At 34.3% G+C, this 26655-nt stretch overlaps 1 protein-coding gene across 1 annotated transcript in view; it reads right to left on the reverse strand.

Moving 5' to 3' along the window:
• The window catches only part of LOC143249599 (uncharacterized), a 66883-nt gene extending 42827 nt beyond the window's left edge, over positions 1 to 24056 (reverse strand). The window contains exon 1 of the mRNA XM_076499721.1: positions 23786 to 24056. Within this exon, the coding sequence (XP_076355836.1) occupies positions 23786 to 23792 (7 nt within the window). The 5' untranslated portion in view covers positions 23793 to 24056. The remainder of the gene's footprint in view (positions 1 to 23785) is intronic.
• Positions 24057 to 26655: the final 2599 nt, after the last annotated feature.

Raw genomic sequence — 26655 nt, forward strand, 5'->3', positions numbered from 1 at the left:
AGATCTTAAGATACTAAGAGTAAAGGAGATCAATATTTCTAAAGCACTCAAGTTTCTATTAATTGTAACTGACAATTTCAATAAAAATAAACAATATTATATGAATATAAGAGCATAGTCAACTCTAAAAAACTGACTGAAATATTAATCTTTGACGACCATTGTGTGCACCTCTGAATATAAAGTAACTGAATTTTAAAGCAAGTTTTGTCTTGCTCTGATGTAGTTTAAACAATGTATTTGTAAATATGTGTTGGGCATGATAATAAAAACAGCTTAGCAAATCATTGAGTGTGCCGTGCAGCCAAAAGAACCTGTAGGACACACTGTGTTGTTAACAATAGCGATAAGTTTAGCGATTTTACACTTTCTGTTGCTCTAAGTTTGGTAATCCAAACTAAGTGGATCTGTTGTACTGAACCGTTACTTCACATACCAATCCAAACTAAGTGGATCTGTTGTACTGAACCGTTACTTCACATACCAATCCAAACTAAGTGGATCTGTTGTACTGAACCGTTACTTCACATACCAATCCAAACTAAGTGGATCTGTTGTACTGAACCGTTACTTCACATACCAATCCAAACTAAGTGGATCTGTTGAACTGAACCGTTACTTCACATACCAATCCAAACTAAGTGGATCTGTTGTACTGAACCGTTACTTCACATACCAATCCAAACTAAGTGGATCTGTTGTACTGAACCGTTACTTCACATACCAATCCAAACTAAGTGGATCTGTTGTACTGAACCGTTACTTCACATACCAATCCAAACTAAGTGGATCTGTTGTATTGAACCGTTGCTTCACATACCAATCCAAACTAAGTGGATCTGTTGTATTGAACCGTTACTTCACATACCAATCCAAACTAAGTGGATCTGTTGTACTGAACCGTTACTTCACATACCAATCCAAACTAAGTGGATCTGTTGTACTGAACCGTTACTTCACATACCAATCCAAACTAAGTGGATCTGTTGTACTGAACCGTTACTTCACATACCAGATTTCAAGAAAACCTTTTAAGACATACGAGAGTTATAAAATATCCAATTTCTATTGAATTTCTTCCCTTTTTTCGCACCTAAAGTACGGAAACTTTATTCTTTACAATATCAAAGATATTTGGAATGGCAATAACCTCATGGTATTTTTTTTATGTCAGTAATCTGAAGTTATAGAGCTTTAGAGTGCGAAGCCTATTAATATCAAGTTTTCCAATGAATGCAACAGGTCTTTGTACTGTCTGGCATTCATAACCATTTTAATTTATTAAATGACATAATGTAGACTGCAGATTAAACATGCAAGGAATGTTGTTTGCAGTATTAAAAGGAACAAACAAGAATACTAAATCATACCTATAAATACTTATATAACAAAAATACAAACTTCTTAACATTGTTAACAGATTTATAGCCTCATACAAATGACCTAGCGTCTTGGAAGTTAGGAATTTTCCATGTTGGTACGAAAATGTAGCTTTATATATATATATATACACGTGTGTGTGTATATATAGATACATACACTAAAACAAACATATTTTGCTCAGTGAAGTTAGCATTTAAGATGATTTGTTTGTTTGTTTGTTTTGAATTTCGTGGAAAGCTACACGAGGGTTAACTGCGCTAGCCGTCTCTAATTTAGCAGCGTGAGACTAAAGCGAAGACTGCTAGTCGTCACCATCCACTGCCAACTCTTGGGCTACTCCTTTACCAACGAATAGTGGAATTAACCGTAACATTAGAACGTCCTCGCGGCTGAAAGGGCGAACATGTTTGGTGCGACGGGGATTCGAGCCCGCGACCTCATAGTCATGCCAGGCATTTAAAGTGAAACAATATTTTAAAAAAATCTTTATTATTATTAATTTAATGCAAATAAATAAAAAGACTTGCTAACAAGACCTTCTTAACAATGTAAATCTTCCCGCGTTGTTTGACCTTAAAGCTTTATACATGTTTTAAACTTACTTTGTATGTTAAACTATGTAACACTAAATTTATTAATAAAATAATTTTCATTAAATTATCTCTTATTGATAGAAATACCAAAATAGAAAAAAAAATTTAAAATGGTTCTTGCAAATTATGACATTTTTATGATACACTTCTTAATGTGTTTGTAACGAAGTATTGCATTACTGATATGACATTACGTAAATTTATTACTAATCGCAAGCTTTCTCTTTGTTCAACACATATATGTTTAGAATGAATTCTAGATAATATATATATGTATAAATTTATCTGAATTACAACTAAATCTAGAGGGTTTTTTTTAAAAACGTTTTCTCTCCAGTAAAGCCTGTAGTATATTTAGTGCATGAATGTAACCTTTCTCTGAAGTACAACAGCTTGGTTTATTCCAGGGAAAAATATCTTCATCAGATTATTTTACTTTATTTCTCTGACTTAAGAAGGCATATACTTTTTGGGTTCTCCTCGTGAAGTCACCCGCTGGTACAGCGGTAACTCTTGGGATTTACAGCGTTAAAATCAAGGGTTCGATTTCCCGCGGTGGCCTCAGGAGATAGCTCAGTGTGGCTTTGCTATAAGAAAACACACACACACACATTAAAATAAAACTACTTATGTTAATCAGTAGATTTGTAATATAAAACTGTTGCAGTCTTACCGTCTTTCCTTTTTATAATCCGTGTGTCTAAAAAAGATAACTTAAGTTATTCATTTCAAAAGTAAACTTTATGTTAGAATTAATTTGATTCAAATTTTTCAAAAGGTATTCTAAAACCAAAGGATCTGCTCCATACTAGAAAAGAAAAGTCTTTTTTTTCCAATTTTACTACAAGTAATTAATATAAATAACAACATTGAAAAATAATTTAATAAATCATCGAACATTTGAATTTCAAAATACTCCATCAATAAAGTAAAGTAATTTGGAGCCACTTTTTTGCCATTTATGTTTCAGAAATTTGTTGAAACATTGCGTTTTATAAACAAACTAAAAATTACCTAGAATACAGTTTAAACATTTAAGTATCACTTCTTTACTGGTTTGGTTTGTTTTGAATTTCGCGCAAAGCTACACGAGGGCTATATGCGTTAGTCGTCACTAATTTAGCAGTTTAAGACTGTACGGAAGGCAGTTAGCCATCATCACCCACTGCAAACTCTTGGGCTGTTTTTTACCAACCAATAGTGGGATTGGCTGTCGCATTATATCGACCCCACGGCTGAAAGGGCGAGCATGTTTGGTGTGACGGGGATTCGAGCCCGTAACCCTCAGATTACGAGTCGAGTGCCTTAACCAACTTGGCCATGCCAAGCCTGAACCAATGTTAATTTATCCACAAACAAGAAACAACTGCTAGAAGTTGTAGTATTCACTAAACGCTTCAATGCTGTTCCGTACAGTTTTCTATAAAAATAAACCAGGCATCACTCTAGTGCTTGATATATTTTAAAGACATAGAAGGAACAACTGTACTTTAAATATCAGTGCTGCAGAAGATCGATTTTACTAAACAATGTTGTCTGAAAAAGCATCAAGGAAATGGATTTACATATGTTCTTGCAAAACAATAAAATCACCTTTGCTTACAAAATGCTCTGATATATATGTAAATAAATATATATATATATATATATATATATATAAAGCAGTTTTCTATCTGTATAGTGGTAAAAATCAGGTAAAGTCCTTAAAGATAAATTTTAAATTGATAAGCACTCACATGGATGGTTCGAGTTTGGCAGTTGTTTCAATTTCACTGTTTTAATGCCATGTACAAGGTTTAACTGATGAAATCGATGCTAAGTGAAAGCGACATGGCATGAGTATCCTAGGATCCGATAAGTGTCTGGTGTGCTATAACTCACAACACTAGCACTTTTAAAGATCATTAATACCTGATGCTTTTGCTAGTAGAAGTTATAACTGAGGTGTAAATACACATTGTCCCAAAGATAAAGAAACAGAGTAACATGAAAAACGCTATAAGTAACTGGTTAGTAAAGTTGGATTTAAATGAATAGTTCGAAGACTATGATTTATCATGAGTATTGCTGGTCATGAAGCAGGTAAAGTGTAAACTGAAAGGAACATTGAATGTCACTCAAAAGTTTGTAACCTTGATTAATTATACGAGTAACTTAAAACATGGAAGGAACTATTCTATCACTGGTCTAGTTCGTGAATAAGTAGCTGTAATCAAAATCTATAAATATTTGGCCAACAAGTTATATTCCCTGATAGTTTAATTTATTATCTTCCCCGATAGCAGAAAATGTGCTTGCTTGTTTGCTGTGTTGTGAAAAGTGCTCACAAATTACTGACAACTAAGGTGTATGTGCTTAAATGAGAAGCATATTTGGAAAGCCTAACCAAAATTAACCTGCAACACAACTAGCAAAGAAGGACAGTCACAACATACCTTACTGGGTTTTGCTGAGTGAACAACAGTGGTCTTCTGATATGATTGAACTGGACATTATCTGGTGTTTTGACAACTTAATCTATGAAAACATAAGCTTCGGTGATCACACGATACATGAAAGTATATGGAAGATTTTGATAACTGAAAATGAGTTCTTCGGATGAGCCTCGCATTAATAACCTGAACAAGGCAGATAAAGAGATCAAAAAGGAATTTCCAGATAGCATCATGAAAGTCGAATCTAGCATTCTCTATCAAGGTGATACGAGATGATGCTACAATTACTTATCTATGATAACTCAGGTGAGGAAAAGTCATACCCTTAGTAAGAGTGGTCACAGAAAATCACTAAATTCTCTAGATATTATGACTCAAAATAAATAGTGACAAACTAGAATAATAATGTGATACAAACAAGTAATGATAACTAACTTAGCACTGAAAGTACTTTGTATCCCTTACCTGTTGAGCACTTAGTTTACTATTGTGGTAATAATGATACAATATTCAATGATGACACAGCTGTGGTCTAGCTAACTTCCCTCTAGTCAGTTTTATCAGATAAAAATTAGAAATAACTATAGACAGATAACCCTTTATGTAAAAATTCAGAAACAAACAGTAATTGGATCATTCTTTGATAGATTGTTTAGGCAGAGTATTCATGATGAAGTTTTGTAGAGCTTGACCCAAAGACTTTCGAAATGTCCTCTACACTTGTGTCTCCACAACAGGCAGTTCCCGTCCATTCTACAAAGTTTCATAATTAGATCATATTTGGTTTCAAAACTTTTGTGCAGCAGCAAAATCAGTATAATGCTTTGAATAAATTATACATAGTTTTTTATTTAGCCCAATACCAAGAACAAGTGTTTTCATGCGTGTATGACTGATGCACACAACGATAAGGTGATATACCGTTTGCTAAGGTGGAAATGATAATGGCAGAAAAAGGGATGAAGAATGATATATAATACATTGAACGTATTGAACATACTAAATATCCAATATTTAAATTACTGTAGATTTATTTGGAATAATGTTTTGCATGGTATGATGAAATATTTCTGGTAACAAATAGTTCAGGTACCAGTGACCGTTGACCAAAGTTGGTTCTCTTTTCTTGTTTGACTTCCAAAGCATTAAAAAACAGCATCAATAACAACTGTGTTATCATAAAGCCAGTTGAAAGCGTATGTGTAACATCACTGAAACGTTTTGATATTCATTACGTAAGAACGTGTTGTTTGGGCCATGCAATGTAAAGTGAATGTGGGAGTTCCACTACCTCACTAATTATACAACAAACGAACCAAACGCTTCTTGATTCGTCTTCTTCATTTAAGAGACTATTTAGAGAAAAGGTACAATTATTTCATCAAACGTTGGACTCTGGTTAATCCTATTCTAAATCTTGTACTGAAACATTACTTATTAATGTCACCCCGCCTCTTGCAGAGGTAGAGAAAAATAGAAAGTTTGAAACGTATCTGTTCAGCAAATTATTTACTTATGTCTATAAATTGTTATACTTTGAAAAAAAAACTATATGAATTTAATGCTAAAATTAAAGTTGAGGTTTCAAATCCAGGTATTTCAACTTTGATAGAAGTGGTATGTTACTTACAATAACGCAAAGATTAGTCTGTACGAGGCAGAGTTTCTAACCACACTTATACTTCAAATACTAATACTTCTTCCTTGAGAATACCACTTCAGACAAATAACCTTTTGTACCTGTGAAAGATTGAGTTATATATATATATTTGCCTGGTTTTATAGAAGACAAAACATCACATCACCATGACGTACGAAAGCTACCAGCTTTAGTGCACTGGCCCATTCATTAAAACTTAAATGACAAGGTACAGAGTAGCAGAGGACACGATGACAGAACACAGACTATTACAAATGGGAAGGTTGTAAAAGTGAAGCAGCTCTAGAAGGAATTAAAGCAAATCCTCTACGACCTCCACTAGGTTCATGATTAGGTACGAATCATCTACAACTTTGAGAAAACGGACACCTAGAAAATGAAAATTTCCGTGTCCTGAACAATGTAACGGCCAAATTGTGAGAAACGTGCTTTTTTAAGGAGTATATACATTAAAGTAAGTATACAAGTGTGTTGAGCTAAGCAGGCTTCTATAGTAGGTGTCTACGACTTGTTGGCGATAAATTCAACAATAAACGAACAGCACACGCTCCACTTGTTGTTTTTCAATAATATAAGTATTAAAAACACGTTTTACATATGTATAAAATTATTTACACTATGAAGATTATAGTTCTAACTCAAACACTACACAATTTTATTTTTCTTCTCGAAAGTCCATTTAAGCTTATTAAGTTCTTTTTTAGAATTCAGTTTACAAGCCAAACCCTCTTTCTCTGTTTTTGTCACAATGGCATCAGTACATAATTCACTTACGCTATCGCGTCAATTACCGCAGTTGTATCCCACCTATACTTCCAATAATCGTTTGCTTTTTCGTACCTTCATATAATCGTCTATTTTCGTTAAAGACGACACAGGCGAGTTCAATTAGCTTAAAACACCCTTTAACAAAACAAATCATTCTCCTTATCTTTTTCAAACCATTAATCTCACCCTAAACATATCAACTGTTTGGATTGGTTTGTTTTAAATTTCGCGCAAAGCTACACGAGGGCTATCTGCGCTAGCTGTCCCTAATTTAACAGTGTAAGACTAGTACGAAGGCAGCTAGTCAACACCACCCACCGCCAAGTCTTGGACTACTCTTTTACCAACGACTATTGAAATTGACCGTCACATTATAATGACGCTGAAATGGCGAGGATGTTTCGCACGACCGGGATTCGAACCCGTGACCCTCAGATTACGAGTCGAGTGCCTTAACCACCTGGCCATGACGGGCCCAAATGTTAGGTCTTTCGCTCCTGTGCGTTTTCTAACTTTATTCTCACTAAACTTCTCTTTACCACAACTTTATTTTTTACTCTCTCTCTTTCGCTTGTCTGGTCGCAGCTATTTATACGTCTATCACTTAGACTTTCTAGAGATCTCTATAGCCTCGATATCCATGTATTGCAAACACAAAATAAATTAATTAATAATAACGCTCTGTACACTAAACAGTCTTTTGTGTTTGACACACATGTATAAGAGACTCAAATTCTCTTTTCATATAAAATTTAAATAAGTGGTACTTCTGATTTTCCTGATTTTTTTAATATGCGTACTTATTTCACTTCAGTAGTATTTATTATTGTCTTTACTTAAGCTGATATGGATATATATGTGTATATATATATATGCGACTTCTTTTATTCTTTGGATACAGCATTTGAAAAGCTATGGTAGAGTGTTTGTAAATTGATTCTTTGCCGATTCATATTCTCACAAAGCCACTCAAGAGCTACTTGCGCTAACCATCCCTCATCACAAAGTGATGGATTAGAGGGAATTCATCTCCTCAACATCATCCACCACCAACTCTGACTACTGTAATTAAACAGTGGGATTGACTGTAACGTTAATATATCCTCATGGCTGAGAAAGCACATTCAGTGATTGGATTCGAGCCTATGACCCGCATCTTGTGAGTCAAGCACCTAAACCTTTTGATAAATATGATATATTCCCGATTTTCGTTTCGTTTTTCTCTTGGGAATTATACAGGAGCATTATATTTTTAATGTATCATTTCTGCTTGTTGATGTTTTAATACCATAAGTGCGAATTAATATATGCATAAATAAGTTTTTGTTCTGGTGTAGTATAACGGTCTACAGGGAGGTGTGGCATGTGCATCCTAGAAGCCTGTAATTACTATTAAAATTTGTTATGTTGTTTACAAGTTGTTGTGTGTTAGTATTCCGGTCACAGCATAGTGTTGCCTGAAGGATTATAAATAGACGCTGTTTGCCTGGCAGCAAGTTTAACTTATGTATTCGGTGTCTGTGAGAATCTCGTTTTCTTGCCCATCACGTTTTTGTGAGTGATGTATTTAGTCAGTACTGCTGGCTAAAGTCATGTCCTATTATGTTCTGCACAGTTGATCCATTGGATCCACTTGTGATCAAGGTGTGAGAGTATATATCTTAAATATTGATGTTTATGTTTTGCTACTCTAATTTTACAAGCTCTCTCTTACTTGGTAGTTGTTAGGTTAAGAGCTGGAAACATGTGGATTCCATGTTTGTTGTGGTAACGAACTGATTGAATACTTTGTTTATCCCCAGAAGTATTCCTAAACGTAAACCGACAGGCTAGAGGGAAAATATCTAACTAATAACATCCACTACCAAATCTTGCATTAATCATTTGAGTTTGACCATTTTTCGTATAGCACAATCTTGGCCCCAAAGAAGGAAGAGCGTTTTTTGCGACAAATAGCTGAGAACCACAAACCCTTAGTTTCATAGTTCGAGCACGCTAACCACAAAGCCACGCGTTGTTATACAATAAACACAATAAAATATTTTAGTTGTGGTAATATCATAAAGACACAATTCTATGCCGGAGAAAATTTGTATGTGGACCTGTATGTTATTTCTTTGCTCTCAGAGACAATATAAAGGCCCGAAAAATGCCTAGGGTCTAGCATATCTGACTAGAAATCCTTATTGCTTCTACACCTGTTTCGCACTTTCAGCTGTGGGTGAACTAACACTCTGTTTCATTGCTCGGTTAACAATAGTCACTTTAGATATCGAGTACTTTTAACTACTTTTTTACCCATAAGACTGCAGGCCAAAATTATGGATAGCTGTACCTGGACCATTAGGACCTCTAATCTGGCCGTTTAGCTCATTGTGTAAGAAAATTGTTTTTCAGGTGAACCAACAAACAGACCTTTTTCAGGTGAAACTTGCAAAAAACATAAAGGAAACTAACTTTATAAGAATCTAATGACATAAAACCGTGAGGAAAACAAATTTTACTTATATAACACGTATGAATTTGTCATAAAGTACGTGAACCAACATATATTCTCTTTCAACATTAAAACAGCTCCCCGTGATAGGAGTTGGTGAGATTACTTGGCTTCGGTGTGTCCGGTTATAATGATGTCTTTCAAAAAGAAAGAGAAAATATTTACAAATACACAAGTTTTGGTGAGTTGATGCAACAGTTTAAAGTTTCTGATCTATTCCTTAATAGGGCAATATTGTGTATCACATAGAACACAACGAACTACATGTTCATACGACCAAACCTTACAACTCTCACTCTTTGTGCAACCAAATTAAAAAGAACACAAATGGTTGGATGTCCATAATGGCAAGGTTAAACTAGATTCATATTTCTTATTTCTTTTGAGCTGGAATGTATTTGTATTTTGTTTGCTATTTAGAAAGATGAAGAGGGAGAAATTATAAATACAATTAGTTATAAAAGCTCGTCAAAAATGACGGAATATCACTATTGAATGATTAACGAAAATTATAGAATTTAACTGAAAAGAATTTGTCTCTACCTTCAAAGTTATCAAAAAATAATGAAGCAAAAACAAATCAACAGAATATTCAATATTCAACATAAACAGGAACAATTTGGTGATAATTTTGTTGTTAAACGAGATGTATACTATTGAGCTTTACCATAAAAAAGAAGCGTGAAATCGTTTCCGACGGACAGACAAAGAGAATAATCCTTTTATAGTCAATGATTTGCTTTTGTTTTATTTTGTTTTGAATTTTGCGCAAAGCTACACGAGGGCTATCTGCACTAACCGTCCCTAATTTTGCAGTACAAGACTAGAGGGAAGGCAGCTAGTCATCACCACCCACCACCAACTCTTGGACTACTCTTTTACCAACCTATAGTGGAATTAACCGCACATTATAACGCTCTCAAGCTGAAAGGTAAGCATGTTTGGTGTGACAGGGATTCGAATCTGCAACCCTCGGATTACGAGTTGAGTACCTTAACCATCTGGCCATGCAGAGCATAGTTAATGATAATTCCTTGAACGATTTTGAAAGGGCGTTTTACTTTCATCTTTAGAATTTTAAAGGGTCTTTGCTTTATAGGCTTTGCTCGTCTGTCTTGTCAGAACGTTTTATACTTGTGATACGTGTTAATAATTGAAGATACCACCCCCCCTCTACGTTTAAAACCATATATTGATATATGATATATACAATCATGCTGATTAATGTTGCTTTACACGTTTCTTTGTTTTAAATTTGGCGCAAAGCAACACGAGAGCTATTTGTACCATAAGTTAGAAGAATATGTCCACAGGGTAGGTAGTCAGCCATAACCACCACCGCCAACTCTTGGGCTACTCTTTTACTAACGAATAGTGGGATTGTCCGTCACATTATAACTTTCCCATGGTTGAAAAGGTAAGCGTGTTTTGTGTGACGAAGATTCAAACCGTCGAGCCTCAGATTACGAGTCGAGCGCCCTAACCAATTGCTCCTGCCAGGCAGTGCTTTGCACCTATAGTGTTTGCAAAATCCTTAACAATATACTAAATTCAAGCTGTTTTACTTCTTATAATTTTCTGTAAACAATGAATGTGCTAAATACTCTTTCAATTCTCTTTGCACGCAACGTTTCATAGAAACGAGGGACTCACCTAAATGTACTTCCAAACATCTAGAAAGTTTTCTTTCTGTCTAATTACTACATTGCGCTTTGATATTTTTAGTACAATTTCCGTTTCTCTTAGAAAAAAGAAACGTATCTCTTAGTTATTTGATATTCCTTTTGTTTTAATTGAACACTAAGGTGTTTAATTTTATTTTAGATTTACAGTTAACATACTTTAGCCTTCGACTAAGTTCTGTTGAAATATTAGAAATCAAGCTTTCCTTATATGGGACAAACTTCAATAGTCTGCTGCTTATAAACTAATATATTTCCTTTTTTTTTTACAATGAATGTTAAATATGCAATAAAACTGTAATGAACTCTTTATATCAAAAATCTGCCATCCATAATATGGTCATTAACATTTTTGCGTGATTGTCCTGTTTAAGTTTGTGTTAAAGGTCATTTAAGATGTTTTCCTAACTATGAAAAAATGGTCCAGTTGTGTCTTGAAATATTGAAAAAAAATATAATCTTAGTAAAAATTAATGACGTTCCAGAATATTTATAATATTTGATAACAAACTGTCATAAATTTTGTATTGTTACGTATTTAGCCTAGAAATTTCAAAATAACGAAAATTTATTCTGTTACTGATTTATGACAGTTTGTTACCAAACATTATAAATATTCTGGAACGTCATTAATTTCTAGGCTAAATACGTAACAATACAAAATTTATGACATAATTGTTCAAAATAATTAAACTTTAACTGGAGTGAAAACTCCATCTCGACAAAACCAACAAATATCACCAAATAATTAAACTTTAACTGGAGTGAAAACTCCATCTCGACAAAACCAACAAATATCACCAAATAATTAAACTTCTTTTACAGGGAAGAAATTCATTTAAATAAGGTGAATTTTCAGAGCGGCAGGTACACTATTCAATTTTTGAAATTTTGGTTTTGTTTGACGTTAAGCACACAGCTATACAATACGCTAAATGGGCTGCGCCAAATGTGGAAATCTAGCCTCAAATTTCATGTTTCTAAGCCCTCAAGCTTACTGATTGATTAGTAGTAAAAGAGTGCTTTAAATAAATTGATGCGTGCTCCATAAACATCTGAAACGAAGTTCCATTACTCTCCTATTAGGGTAGCGTTCTACCCACAACGACCCCCCCTCCACTATCCACCTGTAACTCATTCAGCCCACCTAACCAACACCCACTGATGAGGGTCAGGTCAATACCCTAGACTCTTTTCCTATTATGCTATGTGCATGTGATGCTCTACGTCCAGTTATGCTAACTTGACTGGGGAGGGGCAAAGCTTGACTAGTCGTGTACCTGTTGTGAGGTGGTGGGAGGGACCGTCAGAAATCTCAAGTGAAGAATTACTGGTAATAAACTACTTCCTTTAACTGAAGGAAATACTTTTAGCACGTTAGACAGTGCGAAAATAAACATGAAATTAAATGAATTGTATGCATGTACTAGTACACAGATATACATAGCCACTTTATTATAATACATAAATTAAGTGTAATCTCTCGATATAAGAAAATACACATTAAAAAAAACAGACTGACCAAGCCACCCCTCAGTAACACAGAAGTATGTCTGCGGACTTACAACGCTAAAATCTGGGTTTCAATACTCATGGTGGGCAGAGCACAGATATCCCATTGTGTAGCTTTGAACTTAATTACAAACAACAACTGGCCAAACCTGCAATTATTATAATTCGAGACGTTAAGTCTTTATTAATATTTGTTTCTGATTTGAACCTTTGATTCCTGGTCTTAATCGAAATGATTCAAAGGTTCAAATCAGAAACAAATATTATTAAAGACAAAAAAAATCATCAATCCTGTAAAAGTGTATACATGTGTGTGCTTTCTTTATAGCAAAATCACATCGAACTATCTGACATATCCACGGAGGGATATCGAGCCAATGATTTTAGCATTGTCAATCAGTTTTTGTAAAACAATAAATTCAAGACTATAAACCAAAGTAATTGCTAAACAAAATATAACATAGCAACATAATAAAATGTTTGGGAAAAACAAGGGATCCTCTGGTCCATCTGACTTATTTCTAAACCAAAGTAAAACTATTAAATAATAATAATAATAAAGTCAGCCCTTGACATTCATACATCTATCAAGCTTTTTTAAAACTCACTCAACTTTATTGTCTCCACAACCATAGGTTGATCTTAGCTGTAGCTATGTTTATGTCCGTAGTTTTATAATTCTCACTGTTAAGTATTATAAATGTTGATGCATCAACATTGTAAATTCCTTTTACATTTTTAAACATTTCAATCCGATTCCTTCTAACTCTTCTTTTTCTTCAAGAGAAAAGAATTATAAGGATCATAATCTATTCTCATATGACAACCCCTCCAACCCAGGTACCCTTTTAGTAACCCTTCTCTGTACTCTTCCCAATAATTGAATGTCTTTTCTAAGATAAGGAGCTCAAGACTGAACACGATACTCTAAATGTAGCCTAACCAGCGATCTTTACAATAAAACTATAATCTCTTTAGGCTTGCATTCAGTATTCCTGTACATACAACCTATTTGCCTAGTAATAGCACACTGCTTGGATGGTTTAAGAGACTGATCAACCGTTACACCAAGATCCTTTTCTTTCATGACAATCTTCAGGTTACTTCCATCCAAATTACAAATAATTATTCCAATTAATTCAAATCATGATAACCAACATGCAATATCTTACATTTATCACAATTAAAACCCATCTGCCATTTATTTGCCCAATTCATTAAATGATCTAAATCATTTTGTAAATTGGCAGCATCGGCAAATTTAAGTAGTTTATTCACCATTCCTTCATCTATGTCACTAATGTAAATCAAAAAGAGCAATAACCTTAAGACAAAGTCCTGAGGTACATCACTTACAACTTTAAGCCAGTTTGTCTGAACTCCATTTATAACAACCTTCTGCTTTCTTCCATCAAGCCACTCTTCTATCCAATTAGTTAACTTATCTCCCACACCTTGCACCTTTGGCACTTTATCAATTTTTTTTTTAATACAAACATGCCAAATCTAAACTACATATCCAGCGTCATTTTCAAAGCATGTCTAAAGATTTATAAGGCAAGATTTTCTCTTAGTGAAACCTTGTTGACTATCAGATAAAATTCTAAACTTTGTTAAATGACTTTGCAGAGTATCTTTTCTCGGACTTTCGAAAACTTTTCCCACAACTGACGTAAGACTAATAGGTCTATAATTACTGGAACAACTTCTATTACCTCCCTTGAAGAGCTAATTTCCAATATGTTGGCAGTTGTCCACTATTCAAGAACTCACAGAAAATTGTGGCAAGTGGTTCACATATCCAGTCCTTGACTTACCTTAAAACTCTCAGGTTCAGCAGCTTTATTATTCTTTAAACTTCCCAATTATACTTCACCAAGCTTAGAGTTTATGCAGTTGTTTTGTTCAACTTTGTTTTAATCTAACAGTTGTTCAAAATGAGGAATAATACTTACGTCTTCATTAATAAAACCTGAAAATAACGAATTTAATAACCAATCCACTTCATTGTACTTTACAAAATCCTACCTATTTATTTTTATTTTTCCAGACAATGTTTTTCATACATCATTTTAAATGTTCTAATTTAATGGTTGGCCAACCTTTTTGATCTTTTATAATACTAGTCAATTTAAATTTCTTAAATTTGTGATGTTTTTCTTTAATTTTCTCGCTTATACCCTTTGTGAGTCAACCTGGTTTATTTTTTACTTGCAGCTGCACTTTTCTTTCTGTAAGGAATATATTTGTTTTGAATATTGAAAACTGTTTCTTTAAAAAAAATTCCACATTTGGTCTGTGCCTCCAAATATCACAATTTAGTTGCCCAATTAACAACAGATAAATTTTGTCGCATCTCTTCAAAGTTTGCTTTTTGAAATTTGTAACCAAAATATCATGATTCATAAGCAGCAAAACATCACACTTAATACAGCAATGATCGTTGTACCTAGGTGTTCCTCAGTTTCCACCCTCTCAACCATTAGAAGTTAACAATAACTCTGAAACAAAACTATTTCAAGTAGGTTCATTGACCAATTGATGAAGAAATTCATCTTGAACAGTTTTCAGAAACATTTCTCCCTGATGGTTTGACTCTAACATTTTCTCATCAGTATGTCTGCAATTAAAACCGCCCATAATTATGACTTCATTAATAGTTGAAATCTTGATCTCACTGTAAAGTTTCTCACTGATTTTATCTGTTTTATCTGGTGATAAAAATTTCTACTGAGAGCTTTTCCCCTTGATATCCACTAACAGAAATCCAAATAGATTCAATGCTGTTATCCTTAATATTCTCAACTTCAACGTGATCTTACTTACACTTCATATATAGAACCATTTCTCACCCTTTCTTTACTACTCTGTCCTTCTTAAATAACCTACAACCATGTATTAGAAAGAAATTTCTGTCATCAAAATCATGTACATTTAACAACATTAAAATTATTCCCATTATATCAAAATCTCCTTTCTTTCCAGTGCTCTGAAGTCAACTAATTTCCTTCTTATACTTCTAGCATTACAATAGAAACATTAGGCCTATTATTACAACTACTTTTATACTAATTCTCTATGCTAAACTTGCAAGTATCCCAAACTCTTTCCAACTTAAGGAACAAACCATCCATTCCAAGAAGTTCCCTCTTTCCACTGAACTGATTCCACAAATCCAACCAGCTGACCTGCTCATCCTTCATAACAATTTCAGCTCAAAATATTATCTTCACAATTAATTCTTAGCAATATCCCTAACTAATTCAATTTATGGTCTTTACCTTCAAATGCTATTACCAATCCCTTGTTCATATTGATTAATTAGCTCGTCTGACTCACTCTTCTTTATATCGTTAGCTCCTACATACACAACAAAGATTGCATCATTGCCACTCCCCTTCATGATATCTCTTGCTCTGTCAGTTATGTCTTCCACTTGTGCCCCACGGTAGCATAATCTCATTCTTTTCTCTCTATTTATCTCACAGACTATTCTATCCACATGCCATGCCAAGAAATCGCCTATTACTATAACCTCTTTAAGTTCATAATCCATATCCTTGTCTATTCAATTTCCTTTCTCTTCCTCCAATACTTTTTTCTGGAATCAATTGCTCAAGAGAACTTTACAATTAAGTTCACTACTTTTAATCCCAATACTACTCTTTCTAACTTCCTGAATGTCATTGTTAATCGTAGATGATGCTTTCCTAGCATCTAAAGGTTTAAGCTCCTCTTGAAGTCTTGATGTCATTTCCCACAGTTCATATTTATCTTTATTTACTTCATCAACTTTAGTTAGGATAGTCTCCAACCTTCCCTACATCCTGAAAACTCTGCATATATAAAAAACATCTTCACCATTAGCTTCCTTAAAAGTGCATAGTAGTCCAGAGTTCCCAAACAAAACCCACTCATTGCACCTATCGTACCTCACAAACTGGGAACAATTAACCACAGTAGTCTTAATCTTTATATTATTTGTAAAATTAGAATAAACACTCGATACTGTGATTAAATACCAATAACCTGTTGTTTACACTATTAAGCCTAAGTTTGGCCATTAATTAATTTTTAGACTTATTTGTTAAATGAACAATGTGTTTAATTTGCTTTACAATCTTACTACAATGGGAATTATAACAATCCTAGATAGCCGTTACACGTACCAGGCCTAATTTAACATTATACTGCTAAAATCTAAATTACAATATTAGATACATACACACATAAAGAGTTGATGAAAATTCTAAAAATGTAAACGTAACAAAATATTGATAAAACTTCTTAACGTAGTTATAAAATTAGATGATTTACCAACCAAATTCACGTCTGCGTATCATGCAGATATACTAGAGCCTAGTGTGGCATAATGGTTATCGTGCTGGACTGTGAATCATTGGATACAGTGTTCAGGTCCCATTACTACAAACAATAGAAATAAAATCGTATTTTGAATTTTATGGACGTAAGTGCGTTGTAAGGATGACAACAAAATACCACTTTCTGATAAGACAAGTGTCCTTAAGCGTTGATGATATAGGTGTTGTTTATTAGCTGCCTACCTTCTAACCTATCAGCTCAAAACTAAAGACGGCTAACGCTAGTAGCACTTGAGGAGCTTAGCGAAGGTACCTGAAACAAAATACATGCACACTTACTCTCAATAAAAATTAGAAGATTTCTGACAAATATACATAATGACGGACAGCCAGCGCAGATGGCGTTAACACCTTTTAGCGCGAAACATAACAAGCAAAGAAACCTTTTCATGTTACTCTTCTGCAAGTATTAAGGGCGTCCGCTATTTATACTCAATACTCACGTGCGTGGTGGGAGAAAGGAATTACGTACAAAACTTTTTAAAGGAAATAAACAACTGATCATACAAGAAGAAAGCATCCAAAGGATGAATGTTAAGCCTCTGAACGTTCCGTTCTCAAAGAAGTGGCAACTTTGGGGAATGTAAGAATTGTTATTCCGTGTTTTATTTATTGTAATCCTTCCACATGGCTCAGTTATGTGTATCCATGTGACTATGAAGACTGAAGTTGATTTCATCTTCTCCTAGAATGCATCATGACCAATTTTGATCAATTACAACGCCAGTCATGAAATTCAGATTCGTAGTCGTGGATTTTGTAACTCTTCAACATACCGGATAGTGTGTGGGTATAGCTGCACAAAACGTTTTGCACACAGTCCAATGGGCCATATATCTTGAATGCTAACTACTTCATCTTGAGATAGGGTTTTAATAGTGGTTTGGTTTGTTATGAAATTCGCGCAAAGCCTACACCAGGGCTATTTTGCTAGCTTTCTCTAATTTTGCAGTGTAAGATTAGAGGAAATGTAGCTAGTCATCACCACTTACCGCCAACTCTTGGGCTACTCTACTTTTACCAACGAAAAGTGGGATTGATCGTGACGTTATAATGCTCCCAAGTCTAAAAGGGCGAGCATGTTTAGCTGTGATGGGGATTTGAACCCGAGATCTTGAGATCACGAGTTGAGCGTTGCTATAACCACCTGGCCATTTTAATAGTGTACCATCTCCACTGGTTGTTGTGAACGTCTTATCTGTACCATCTCCACTGGTTGTTGTGAACCTCTTATCTGTACCATCTCCACTGGTTGTTGTGAACCTCTTATCTGTACCATCTCCACTGGTTGTTGTGAACCTCTTATCTGTACCATCTCCACTGGTTGTTGTGAACCTCTTATCTGTACCATCTCCACTGGTTGTTGTGAACCTCTTATCTGTACCATCTCCACTGGTTGTTGTGAACGTCTTATCTGTACCATCTCCACTGGTTGTTGTGAATCTCTTATCTGTACCATCTCCACTGGTTGTTGTGAACGTCTTATCTGTACCATCTCCACTGGTTGTTGTGAACCTCTTATCTGTACCATCTCCACTGGTTGTTGTGAACCTCTTATCTGTACCATCTCCACTGGTTGTTGTGAACCTCTTATCTGTACCATCTCCTCTTATCTGTACCATCTCCACTGGTTGTTGTGAACCTCTTATCTGTACCATCTCCACTGGTTGTTGTGAACCTCTTATCTGTACCATCTCCACTGGTTGTTGTGAACCTCTTATCTGTACCATCTCCACTGGTTGTTGTGAACGTCTTATCTTAGACAATTGTCTAAGCCTTTTAGCTCTCAGAACTTTCTAACTGATCTGCTGAGAGCAACACTTGTGTTGACTCTGCAGAGGTGCAAATGAAGTGCTACCTTGGAATTGCGGGCATTTTGATCTGTTGTTCTAAACTTAACATTATGTTGTTGCTTCCACTTCGACAGGTCCTCTATTATACTATTCACACAACCTTCATAAACAATCTATATATATATTACAATTACTTTTTTTTGCGGATGAGTATAGAGATGTTTCACTTTATGAATATCATAAAGTATTAATCTGTTAAAACAAATAAACTCTTTATTCACTCAGTTGCTAGACAGGATGTTCCCATGTGCTTTATATGTGGCCTGGGGTTGTAGCATTAAATACTGTGTCTATGTGTGAGACTAAACGTATTGAGAATATTCCACACAAGGAGCTTATTCAGGGTCAAACGTCGTATGTTTTAATCTGTATCATGCTTACCTTAACATTGTCATACCAACAGTCATTTTTTCAATTAAAACAGTTTTGTTAAACTTTATCTTAAATTATTCCAATTTATATTTCGCGTAGAAACGTCAATATTTAAATTGATAAACAAAAAACTAGAAATGTTTTTGAAAAATAAAGTATTCTGTGATATATCTCTCTAGTTTGAGTTTCGAAGCTACCAAACTAACCTTTTTATTTGATAGCACAGTAGTTTGTTAACGCAATTCATCAGAATATCTCATCTTTTTGTGTTGTATTCTTTTTATCACCTAAGTTTACTGCCAGAAGAAATATTGACGACGCTTATAGTACGGAGGCCGAAACGATGGTAATTTCAAGATTTAAAATGAATGTTGTCTGTAAAACGTTTCTAAGGAATCATGGTATGCGAGATATTCTTCACTTCAGAATACACACGACTTTGGAGCTTTACGTTTTTACTGCACTTACAGACACAAGTCTTGAACGAGCATAGCGTTCAACATTGCAGTAAAACAATATGATAATATTTGTAATAACGCGTCACAGCTTTCGATGTTTCATAACAGCAGTACAGTGTAAACCAATGCTCACTGAGTTCGTCGAAAAACTATGTCAACTAAGAGTGTTTGTTTTTAATTGAGCACAAAATTACACAATGGGTTATCTGTGCTCTGCCCACCATGGGTATCGAAACACGACTTCTAACATTATAAGTCCGCAGACATGCCGTTGTGCCACTGAGGGGTAGTAAATAACATTAAATGTATTTTACACTTTACAACAGCATTATGGAGTATTCATGCGCGAAAGACATTCCAAGTTTCTCAAGACTTTTTACCCATGGCATATCATCTGATAGAATGGCACTGAGTTGTTTACGTGCAAACTCTTGAGCTATTTGAGATCTGTTTTGAACTAAGGTGGTCAAACCCTTGCAATTGATGTATGTGACCACATTCAATATTTCATATATTAATTTACTCTAATCTTGCCTAAAATATTTCAATTTGAGGGTAGGCTGGTAGAGATCCTGATGAGTAATAAAATCGAATCGGATGCACATGCGCCATATGCTTGGTATTGCCAGCAAACAAGTACATAGACCATAAAAAGATAAGAAAAGGTATCATAGATTAATTTCCTTTAATAGATTAGTTTGCTCTTAATTCTATCTAAACGAATTCCAAGTGCCGTGGCTGTTGAAGATTCCCTCTCGTTATACCTAACCTTCATTAGAAAGATTATTATTATTTCTATACTTTGAGCGCTTCTAAGGAGTGTTAAAGATTTTTGTGTTCGATACGCTCGTGCTTAATAATCAAATAACTGAGTTAAATAACATAGATGTTACTCGTAAGTTGTTGCCTGCAGAGAAGCGAAAGTGTTGTTCCAACAGCGATAAACCCCATTAAGAACAACATTCACTGCTAAACTACATCCCAGTTTCGACTTACTGATAACGGCTGTGGTGGATGTTTGACTTACTGTCAAATACCGCTGATTTACGTAATGCCTCGAAAACGTGTTTCATGAATATCTTTTCATGTATTAGTCTCGTCACAAATCCCTGTTTAACGTTCTCTGGCTTTTCGAGTTTTGATTTGGTACGTTCGTACAGGTCCACAAATCGAAAGGAAAATACTGTAAGCTACTTTTTTCGTGAGTAAACATACGGGATATTACAAGTTCACATACATATCAATTTTATGTTCCTAGCGCAGATAGCTCTCGAGTAGCTTTGCGCGAAATTCAAAACAAACAAACTTATGTTCCTTTACGAGATATAATGACGCAAATGAATAGCCCACTAATATAGATTTTGAGATAAAATCCACAAAAATTAACGTTCTTTTGAAGGATAATCACTAAATCAGTTTAATACGTTAAAATTTGACTTAGATAATTCACTTTTGTTATTACGAGCCATTCTCTTACTTGGACGTTTAAGTAAACGCATTAATTTCAAGAGTTCGATGCTGTAATGACCCAGTTTGAACAACAACAACAAAACGTAAGTTTAGATATATGAAATACAGTTTTAATTAAGTATATTATATTATAACTAACAGATTTTACAGTAAGTAAGATTTGTTTTTAAAAGAGGTTTTCGTTAGAACACACTTATAGACGGGATATCTTATAGAAAGAAAGCTGTTACTAATATTTTTATTTTTTATTTACTTAACCTAGAAATAAATAAAAACAAGTTCTACCAAAACGTACTTCTATTTTTCGTAGTGTTAAGACAAGGTCAGCAAAACTATAGACAAATTGAATTATCTCAGGGACGCATCTTTTACATATTTACGAAATAATTAAGTTTGTTTTGTTGCGTTTTTTTTTACTTTGGATAGTACAAGAACATGGTTGATAATATAAAAATATTTACAAAAAACTGTAAATGAATAAAATACTGCATGGTGATACATCAACCATATTGTATCTGCTATATCTGACGAAGCCTTTCGTTCAATACCAGACCTCATCAGTCCGACTAGGATACAACGGACACAAATAGTTCAGACGCTATTTATATTGTCAAACTGTTTGAATAACAAGTGTTTCGGTACGATATAGATTAAGCTAGTTAAGTGTCATTTTTATGCCACTACATACAATAATAAGGTCATTGCTTTATTAACATTATATTGTTTATGTCACTTCAACATCAATACAGTCCTATGATCTGAAAGCTAGTTAATCCATTATGGTTTGTTTCAAATATTCACTATTTTGGTTCTGTCGTAAATGGTGTGTATATTATCAACAGATAAGAAATACAACGTACATTACTTTTCATTATGAGAGAAGTTCGACGACTTGCACGTTCTTGTAAACGAAACCTTTTTTTTTAATATTGAAGTAAAGAAACTAAAGTCGAAGCCTTTGATAAAAGCAAACGAATAAAAGGGCTGCGCTGAAGAATAAAAACGGTCGAGTTATAAAATAAAAACATCAATGAAACAAGTGGTGGGCTAAGAAACAATGTTATGTATGGAGTTTGTGATGATGAAAATGATGGCCGGCATGGCCAGATGGTTAAGGTACTCGACTCGTAATGCAAGGGTCACGGGTTCGAATCCCGTCGCACCACACATGCTCGTCCTTTCAACCGTAGAGGCATTATAATGTGACGGTGAGTCCCACTATTCGTTGGTAAAAGAGTAGCCCAGGAGTTGGTGGTGGGTAGTGATGACTAGCTGCATTCCCTCTAGTCTTACACTGCTAAATTAGGGAATTCTACCTTCTAGCATATCCTCTGGTGGCTTAGTAGTAAGATAAGATCCATCATTCCTTTCACTACAATGAACAGAGCACATTAAGCCTATTGTGTAGCTTTGCACTAAAACAAACAAACCTCTCCCATGGCAATAACCCTTTGGAGACGAAATTTATTCTTAATATTGGTGTTTTCTTGGGATAGGCTGTTGCTTTTGTGAAACCTTTTGCAATAAAAAAGTTCTTAAAGAAAGGTGTATCCAACAGTGACAATGCAAATCATCAACTGTCCCACCTATAATTTTCACACCTTTGTCGCTTAGTTGAATGCATGCTACGGCAAAGCCAAGTAGGGCCCGTCAGCATGGTTTGTGCGCTTTACTTGTAATCCAAGGGGTTGCGGATTCGAATCCCTGTCGCACCAAACATGCTCGCCCTTTCAACCGTGGGCGGTAAAAGAGTAGCCCAAGAGTTGACGGTGGGTGGTGATGACTAGCTGCATTCCCTCGCGTAGTTTTGCGCGAAATTCAAAACAAACGAAAATGATGAAAGTGGACACTCGCCTTCGTAGAACGAGAATAGCATATAGAAAATTGAGTGAATTAAACGTATTTTAATATACATAAAAATATACGAATTCAACTCAAAAAATAGACACGTGTATAAAGTACTGTCGATATATTTGCCGTAAACACTGATTCGTTGTTTCCATTAAGAAATAGGACATTTTTATAATTAGTGAAATCTTCTTTACTGTTTCTTTTTTATTCACTCTCTGAAATTATTCAAGATCTTAAGGTTCAGTTTCCAATATCTTGAGTAGAAAAATGTTTCATTTGCTTCATTGTGGAAACGTTTTTTGTTGTTGTTTGAAACTGTTTCGAGTTCTGCTTGATTACCAGTTCTCGCCTAGGGCAGGACAAGGTTACTAGAGTCAAAACAAGCTCTTCGACAGTATTTGAATATCATGTCTACGTGTTATGTTATTATACAGTCATTTCCGAAATGCAAGAACCTTAATTATACACACGTGGCCCCCAAACAATTAAAATTACTCTCGTCGTATTGAAAATTATTTAAAACAGACATTATATACAGCAAAGAAAGAAAAACATTACATGAGTCATTAAATGAGAGAGACCGGAGCAAGGACAGAATTTAAAATTTTCAAACAAATAAAAAAGAAATAGCGTTATTTGACAATTAGAGTTTCACATAACAAACCACTTAGCAGGAAGAACCACAACGAGGAATTTAATAAAGTAATTTCAAAGGTGTCTGCTATTTTCATGTGCATACATTTAATATAGTCGTTTCTATTTTGAATAGTCATAAAAAGTACTGTTTTTCTTTTTAATACCTTATTGTATATTTTCAAATTTAAAAAAAACAATTTTTCAAATTTTGATGACTGATACACCGTTCTTACCTTTCATTTTAATGGGAGTTAGAAAATCACTCCAATGATATCACGAAGTATGAAGGACGTTATAAAGATAGGTTTTTGACGGCTGTCTTTAAATTAATTATGCACACAAAACTAAATCGAAGGTATCACCAGCTTAAACTAAAGAATCGTCCACTGTTGCAAGAGCCACACCAGCGGTTAGCTTTCGCCGATTTCAATGTTTTTCCCGCCGTAGATGGGTTTAGACTCTCGTCGACACGTATGCGGAGGTGCTTCGGTCAGGTGACTTTCAGTTGATGTGATTCTCGTCGTTAGAGGGCGTTAAGATTTGTGCTAAATTGAAGCTTCTTTATACTGCTTCCTCACGCATAGACATGAAACTTTTTTTATTCTTTAACAGCACAAAATAATTTCATGCACTTTTGGAAGAAAACTATTGATTTAGTGCATTCACGTAAGCAACGTTATATAATTGTAAAGCAAGTGAACATTATGCGTCAACCAACATTTGTAGATGTATCAATATATTAATCACACTTGTTTGCTCCTTGGAAAAATATTTAACATTATAAGAAGAATTTGTTGGGTATTCTTCTTGTAGCTAAATGTAGCAATATCAATAACACCTTTATGTAGCGAAGCGTCATACAGTGTATTTTGGTAATGTTTTTAACTATCTCTTTGTCAGATTTTTTTGCCCAAAGCAGTGAAAGGCAAATACTTCTTTAAACAATTTTTAAACAAACTACCAAACACTCTATCAGATAAAATATATATTATTTTTATTTGTTTGGATGGAAACTTAATAGTTTAAAGAACGTTACCTGAAACACTAAGATTTTTCAGTGGTTGGGATTTTCAGCAGTTTTATCTCATATTACAAAATAAATTAATAAGGCTCGTTCACAGATAGTGTTTAATGTCTGAAACTTCTTGAATGATAGAATACCAGAGTAGTTTAATCTTCTGATTAACAAAAGGTAGAATACTTTATGATAAATGCAATAACACATTTTTCATTCGCTTATTGTCGCACGATATAAATGCAGCGCCATCTGTTCACTAAGATATATACTATATGTAAAATATTTCATAAAGGAAAAGCATCTGAAGGTTCCATATTAACTGAAAAATGCATTAACAACTATAATTTTGCTATTAGTACAGAAATCATTTATTATCTCTCGTTTTTTGCCTCAATAAATACTATAGTAAAATTGTTTTTATGGAGTAGTTTTATGAATTAATTAAATGTCAAAATAAAGTTTTATAAATTTCTGTTTACGTTACTTTGTGTTGTATTCCGTATTACCATATTGTATTAAACTCTCGATCCTGCTATAGGAAATTCGATGGGTCCACTGTTAATTACTGATGTAAAAAGATAATATCCTGTCCAATGACTCTCTTCAATCACTGTTTATATTGGAAGGAGAGAAATAAATGTCTCCCAGACTTTGTACACTAACAGAACTTTTCATGAAGTAGAAGGAACACAGTTACTTGTCAACAAAACGTTTCCCTTGTATGGTATCTCATGATAAACTTATAAATGATTTAACTGATTGTTTCCCTAAAGATAATGCTTCCTTTTTCAAGAAAGGTATGACTGAACGCAAGGGAAGCAGCGTTTTTAAAATATATGTTTAAAAAAATTAATTTTTAAGTATCAGCTAAATATGACATTATGAACTTACAATTAATTCATACGGAAGCTCTCTATACTACACCATACATAATCAGTAATCACATTGTAAAGGTGAAAGCACTGTTGGGAAGAACCTGGACTACAAGTCGCAAAATGCTTCCTTTTTTGAGTTGATTTTAGCTTTTTCTTACTAGAAAAGGCTTTATTTTTAACTAAAACACTTTTGTTACACAATATGCTCTTTAAACTCTAAAATGCTTCTTACATGAACAAGTTTCTGAATAAAAAAAATTCCAATTCATACTTGTATTTAAAAAAACATATCTTGTATGTTATATTGTCCTCTTTTACAGCATAAAGCAAATAATTACCAGTTCGTATTACTTTAAAACATACGCAAAATTCAAACTTATTGGCAATTTATAGTCTGTATATTAAATTATTTAAATCACTAAAACTTTAAGCGAAATAAATAATTTATAAGTAAGTTAACATTTCATAATTACTATTTTTATAATTAAAATGCACAATAAACAAATCAAATATAATAAGATAAAAATGATAATATACAGTAAATTTTCCTGCGATATTTAGAAATTTTTGGTTTTTCATGACCTGCACATCGCGCTCGTGATTGTGTGTTACCTCCCTCATGTCACGTGATGTGCAGGTGCTACGGGCATTGTATTGAATAAAAACATTATTTTTTTGTATGCATAAGTTTGTGTGAAGTGTCACCCTCCGGATTTGAAGATAGATTCAAAAGATAATATGAAAATTGTAACTGTATTATTGAAAGCTTGGTACAAGGAGTTTCAGCGATAAGTAAAGCACCATCAGAAATGGTAGGCCGATGCCAGCTCTAAGCCTGACTGGAAGAACAAAGCAGTGCATTCGAAAATTCAGTGAAAACTAATATGACAGACATCTTGGTTATCAAGAGGAATAGTTTGTTTGTTTGTTTTTTAATTTTGCACGAAGCTACACAAAGGCTAGCTGCGCTAGCTGCCCCTAATTTTGTAGTGTAAGACTAGAGGGAAAACAGCTAGTCATCACTCACCGTCAACTCTTGGGCTACTCTTTTACCAACGAATAGTCGGATTGACCGTTACATTGTAACGCCCTCACAGTTGAAAGGGCGAGCATATTTGGTGCGACGGGGATTCGAACGTCGACCCTCAGATTACAGTCGAATCCTTATCCACCTGGCCATGCCGGACCGAAAAGAAATAGAAACATTTAA

Source organism: Tachypleus tridentatus, chromosome 4 (assembly GCF_004210375.1).
Source record: "Tachypleus tridentatus isolate NWPU-2018 chromosome 4, ASM421037v1, whole genome shotgun sequence".
In the NCBI taxonomy this organism is placed as follows: domain Eukaryota; kingdom Metazoa; phylum Arthropoda; class Merostomata; order Xiphosura; family Limulidae; genus Tachypleus; species Tachypleus tridentatus.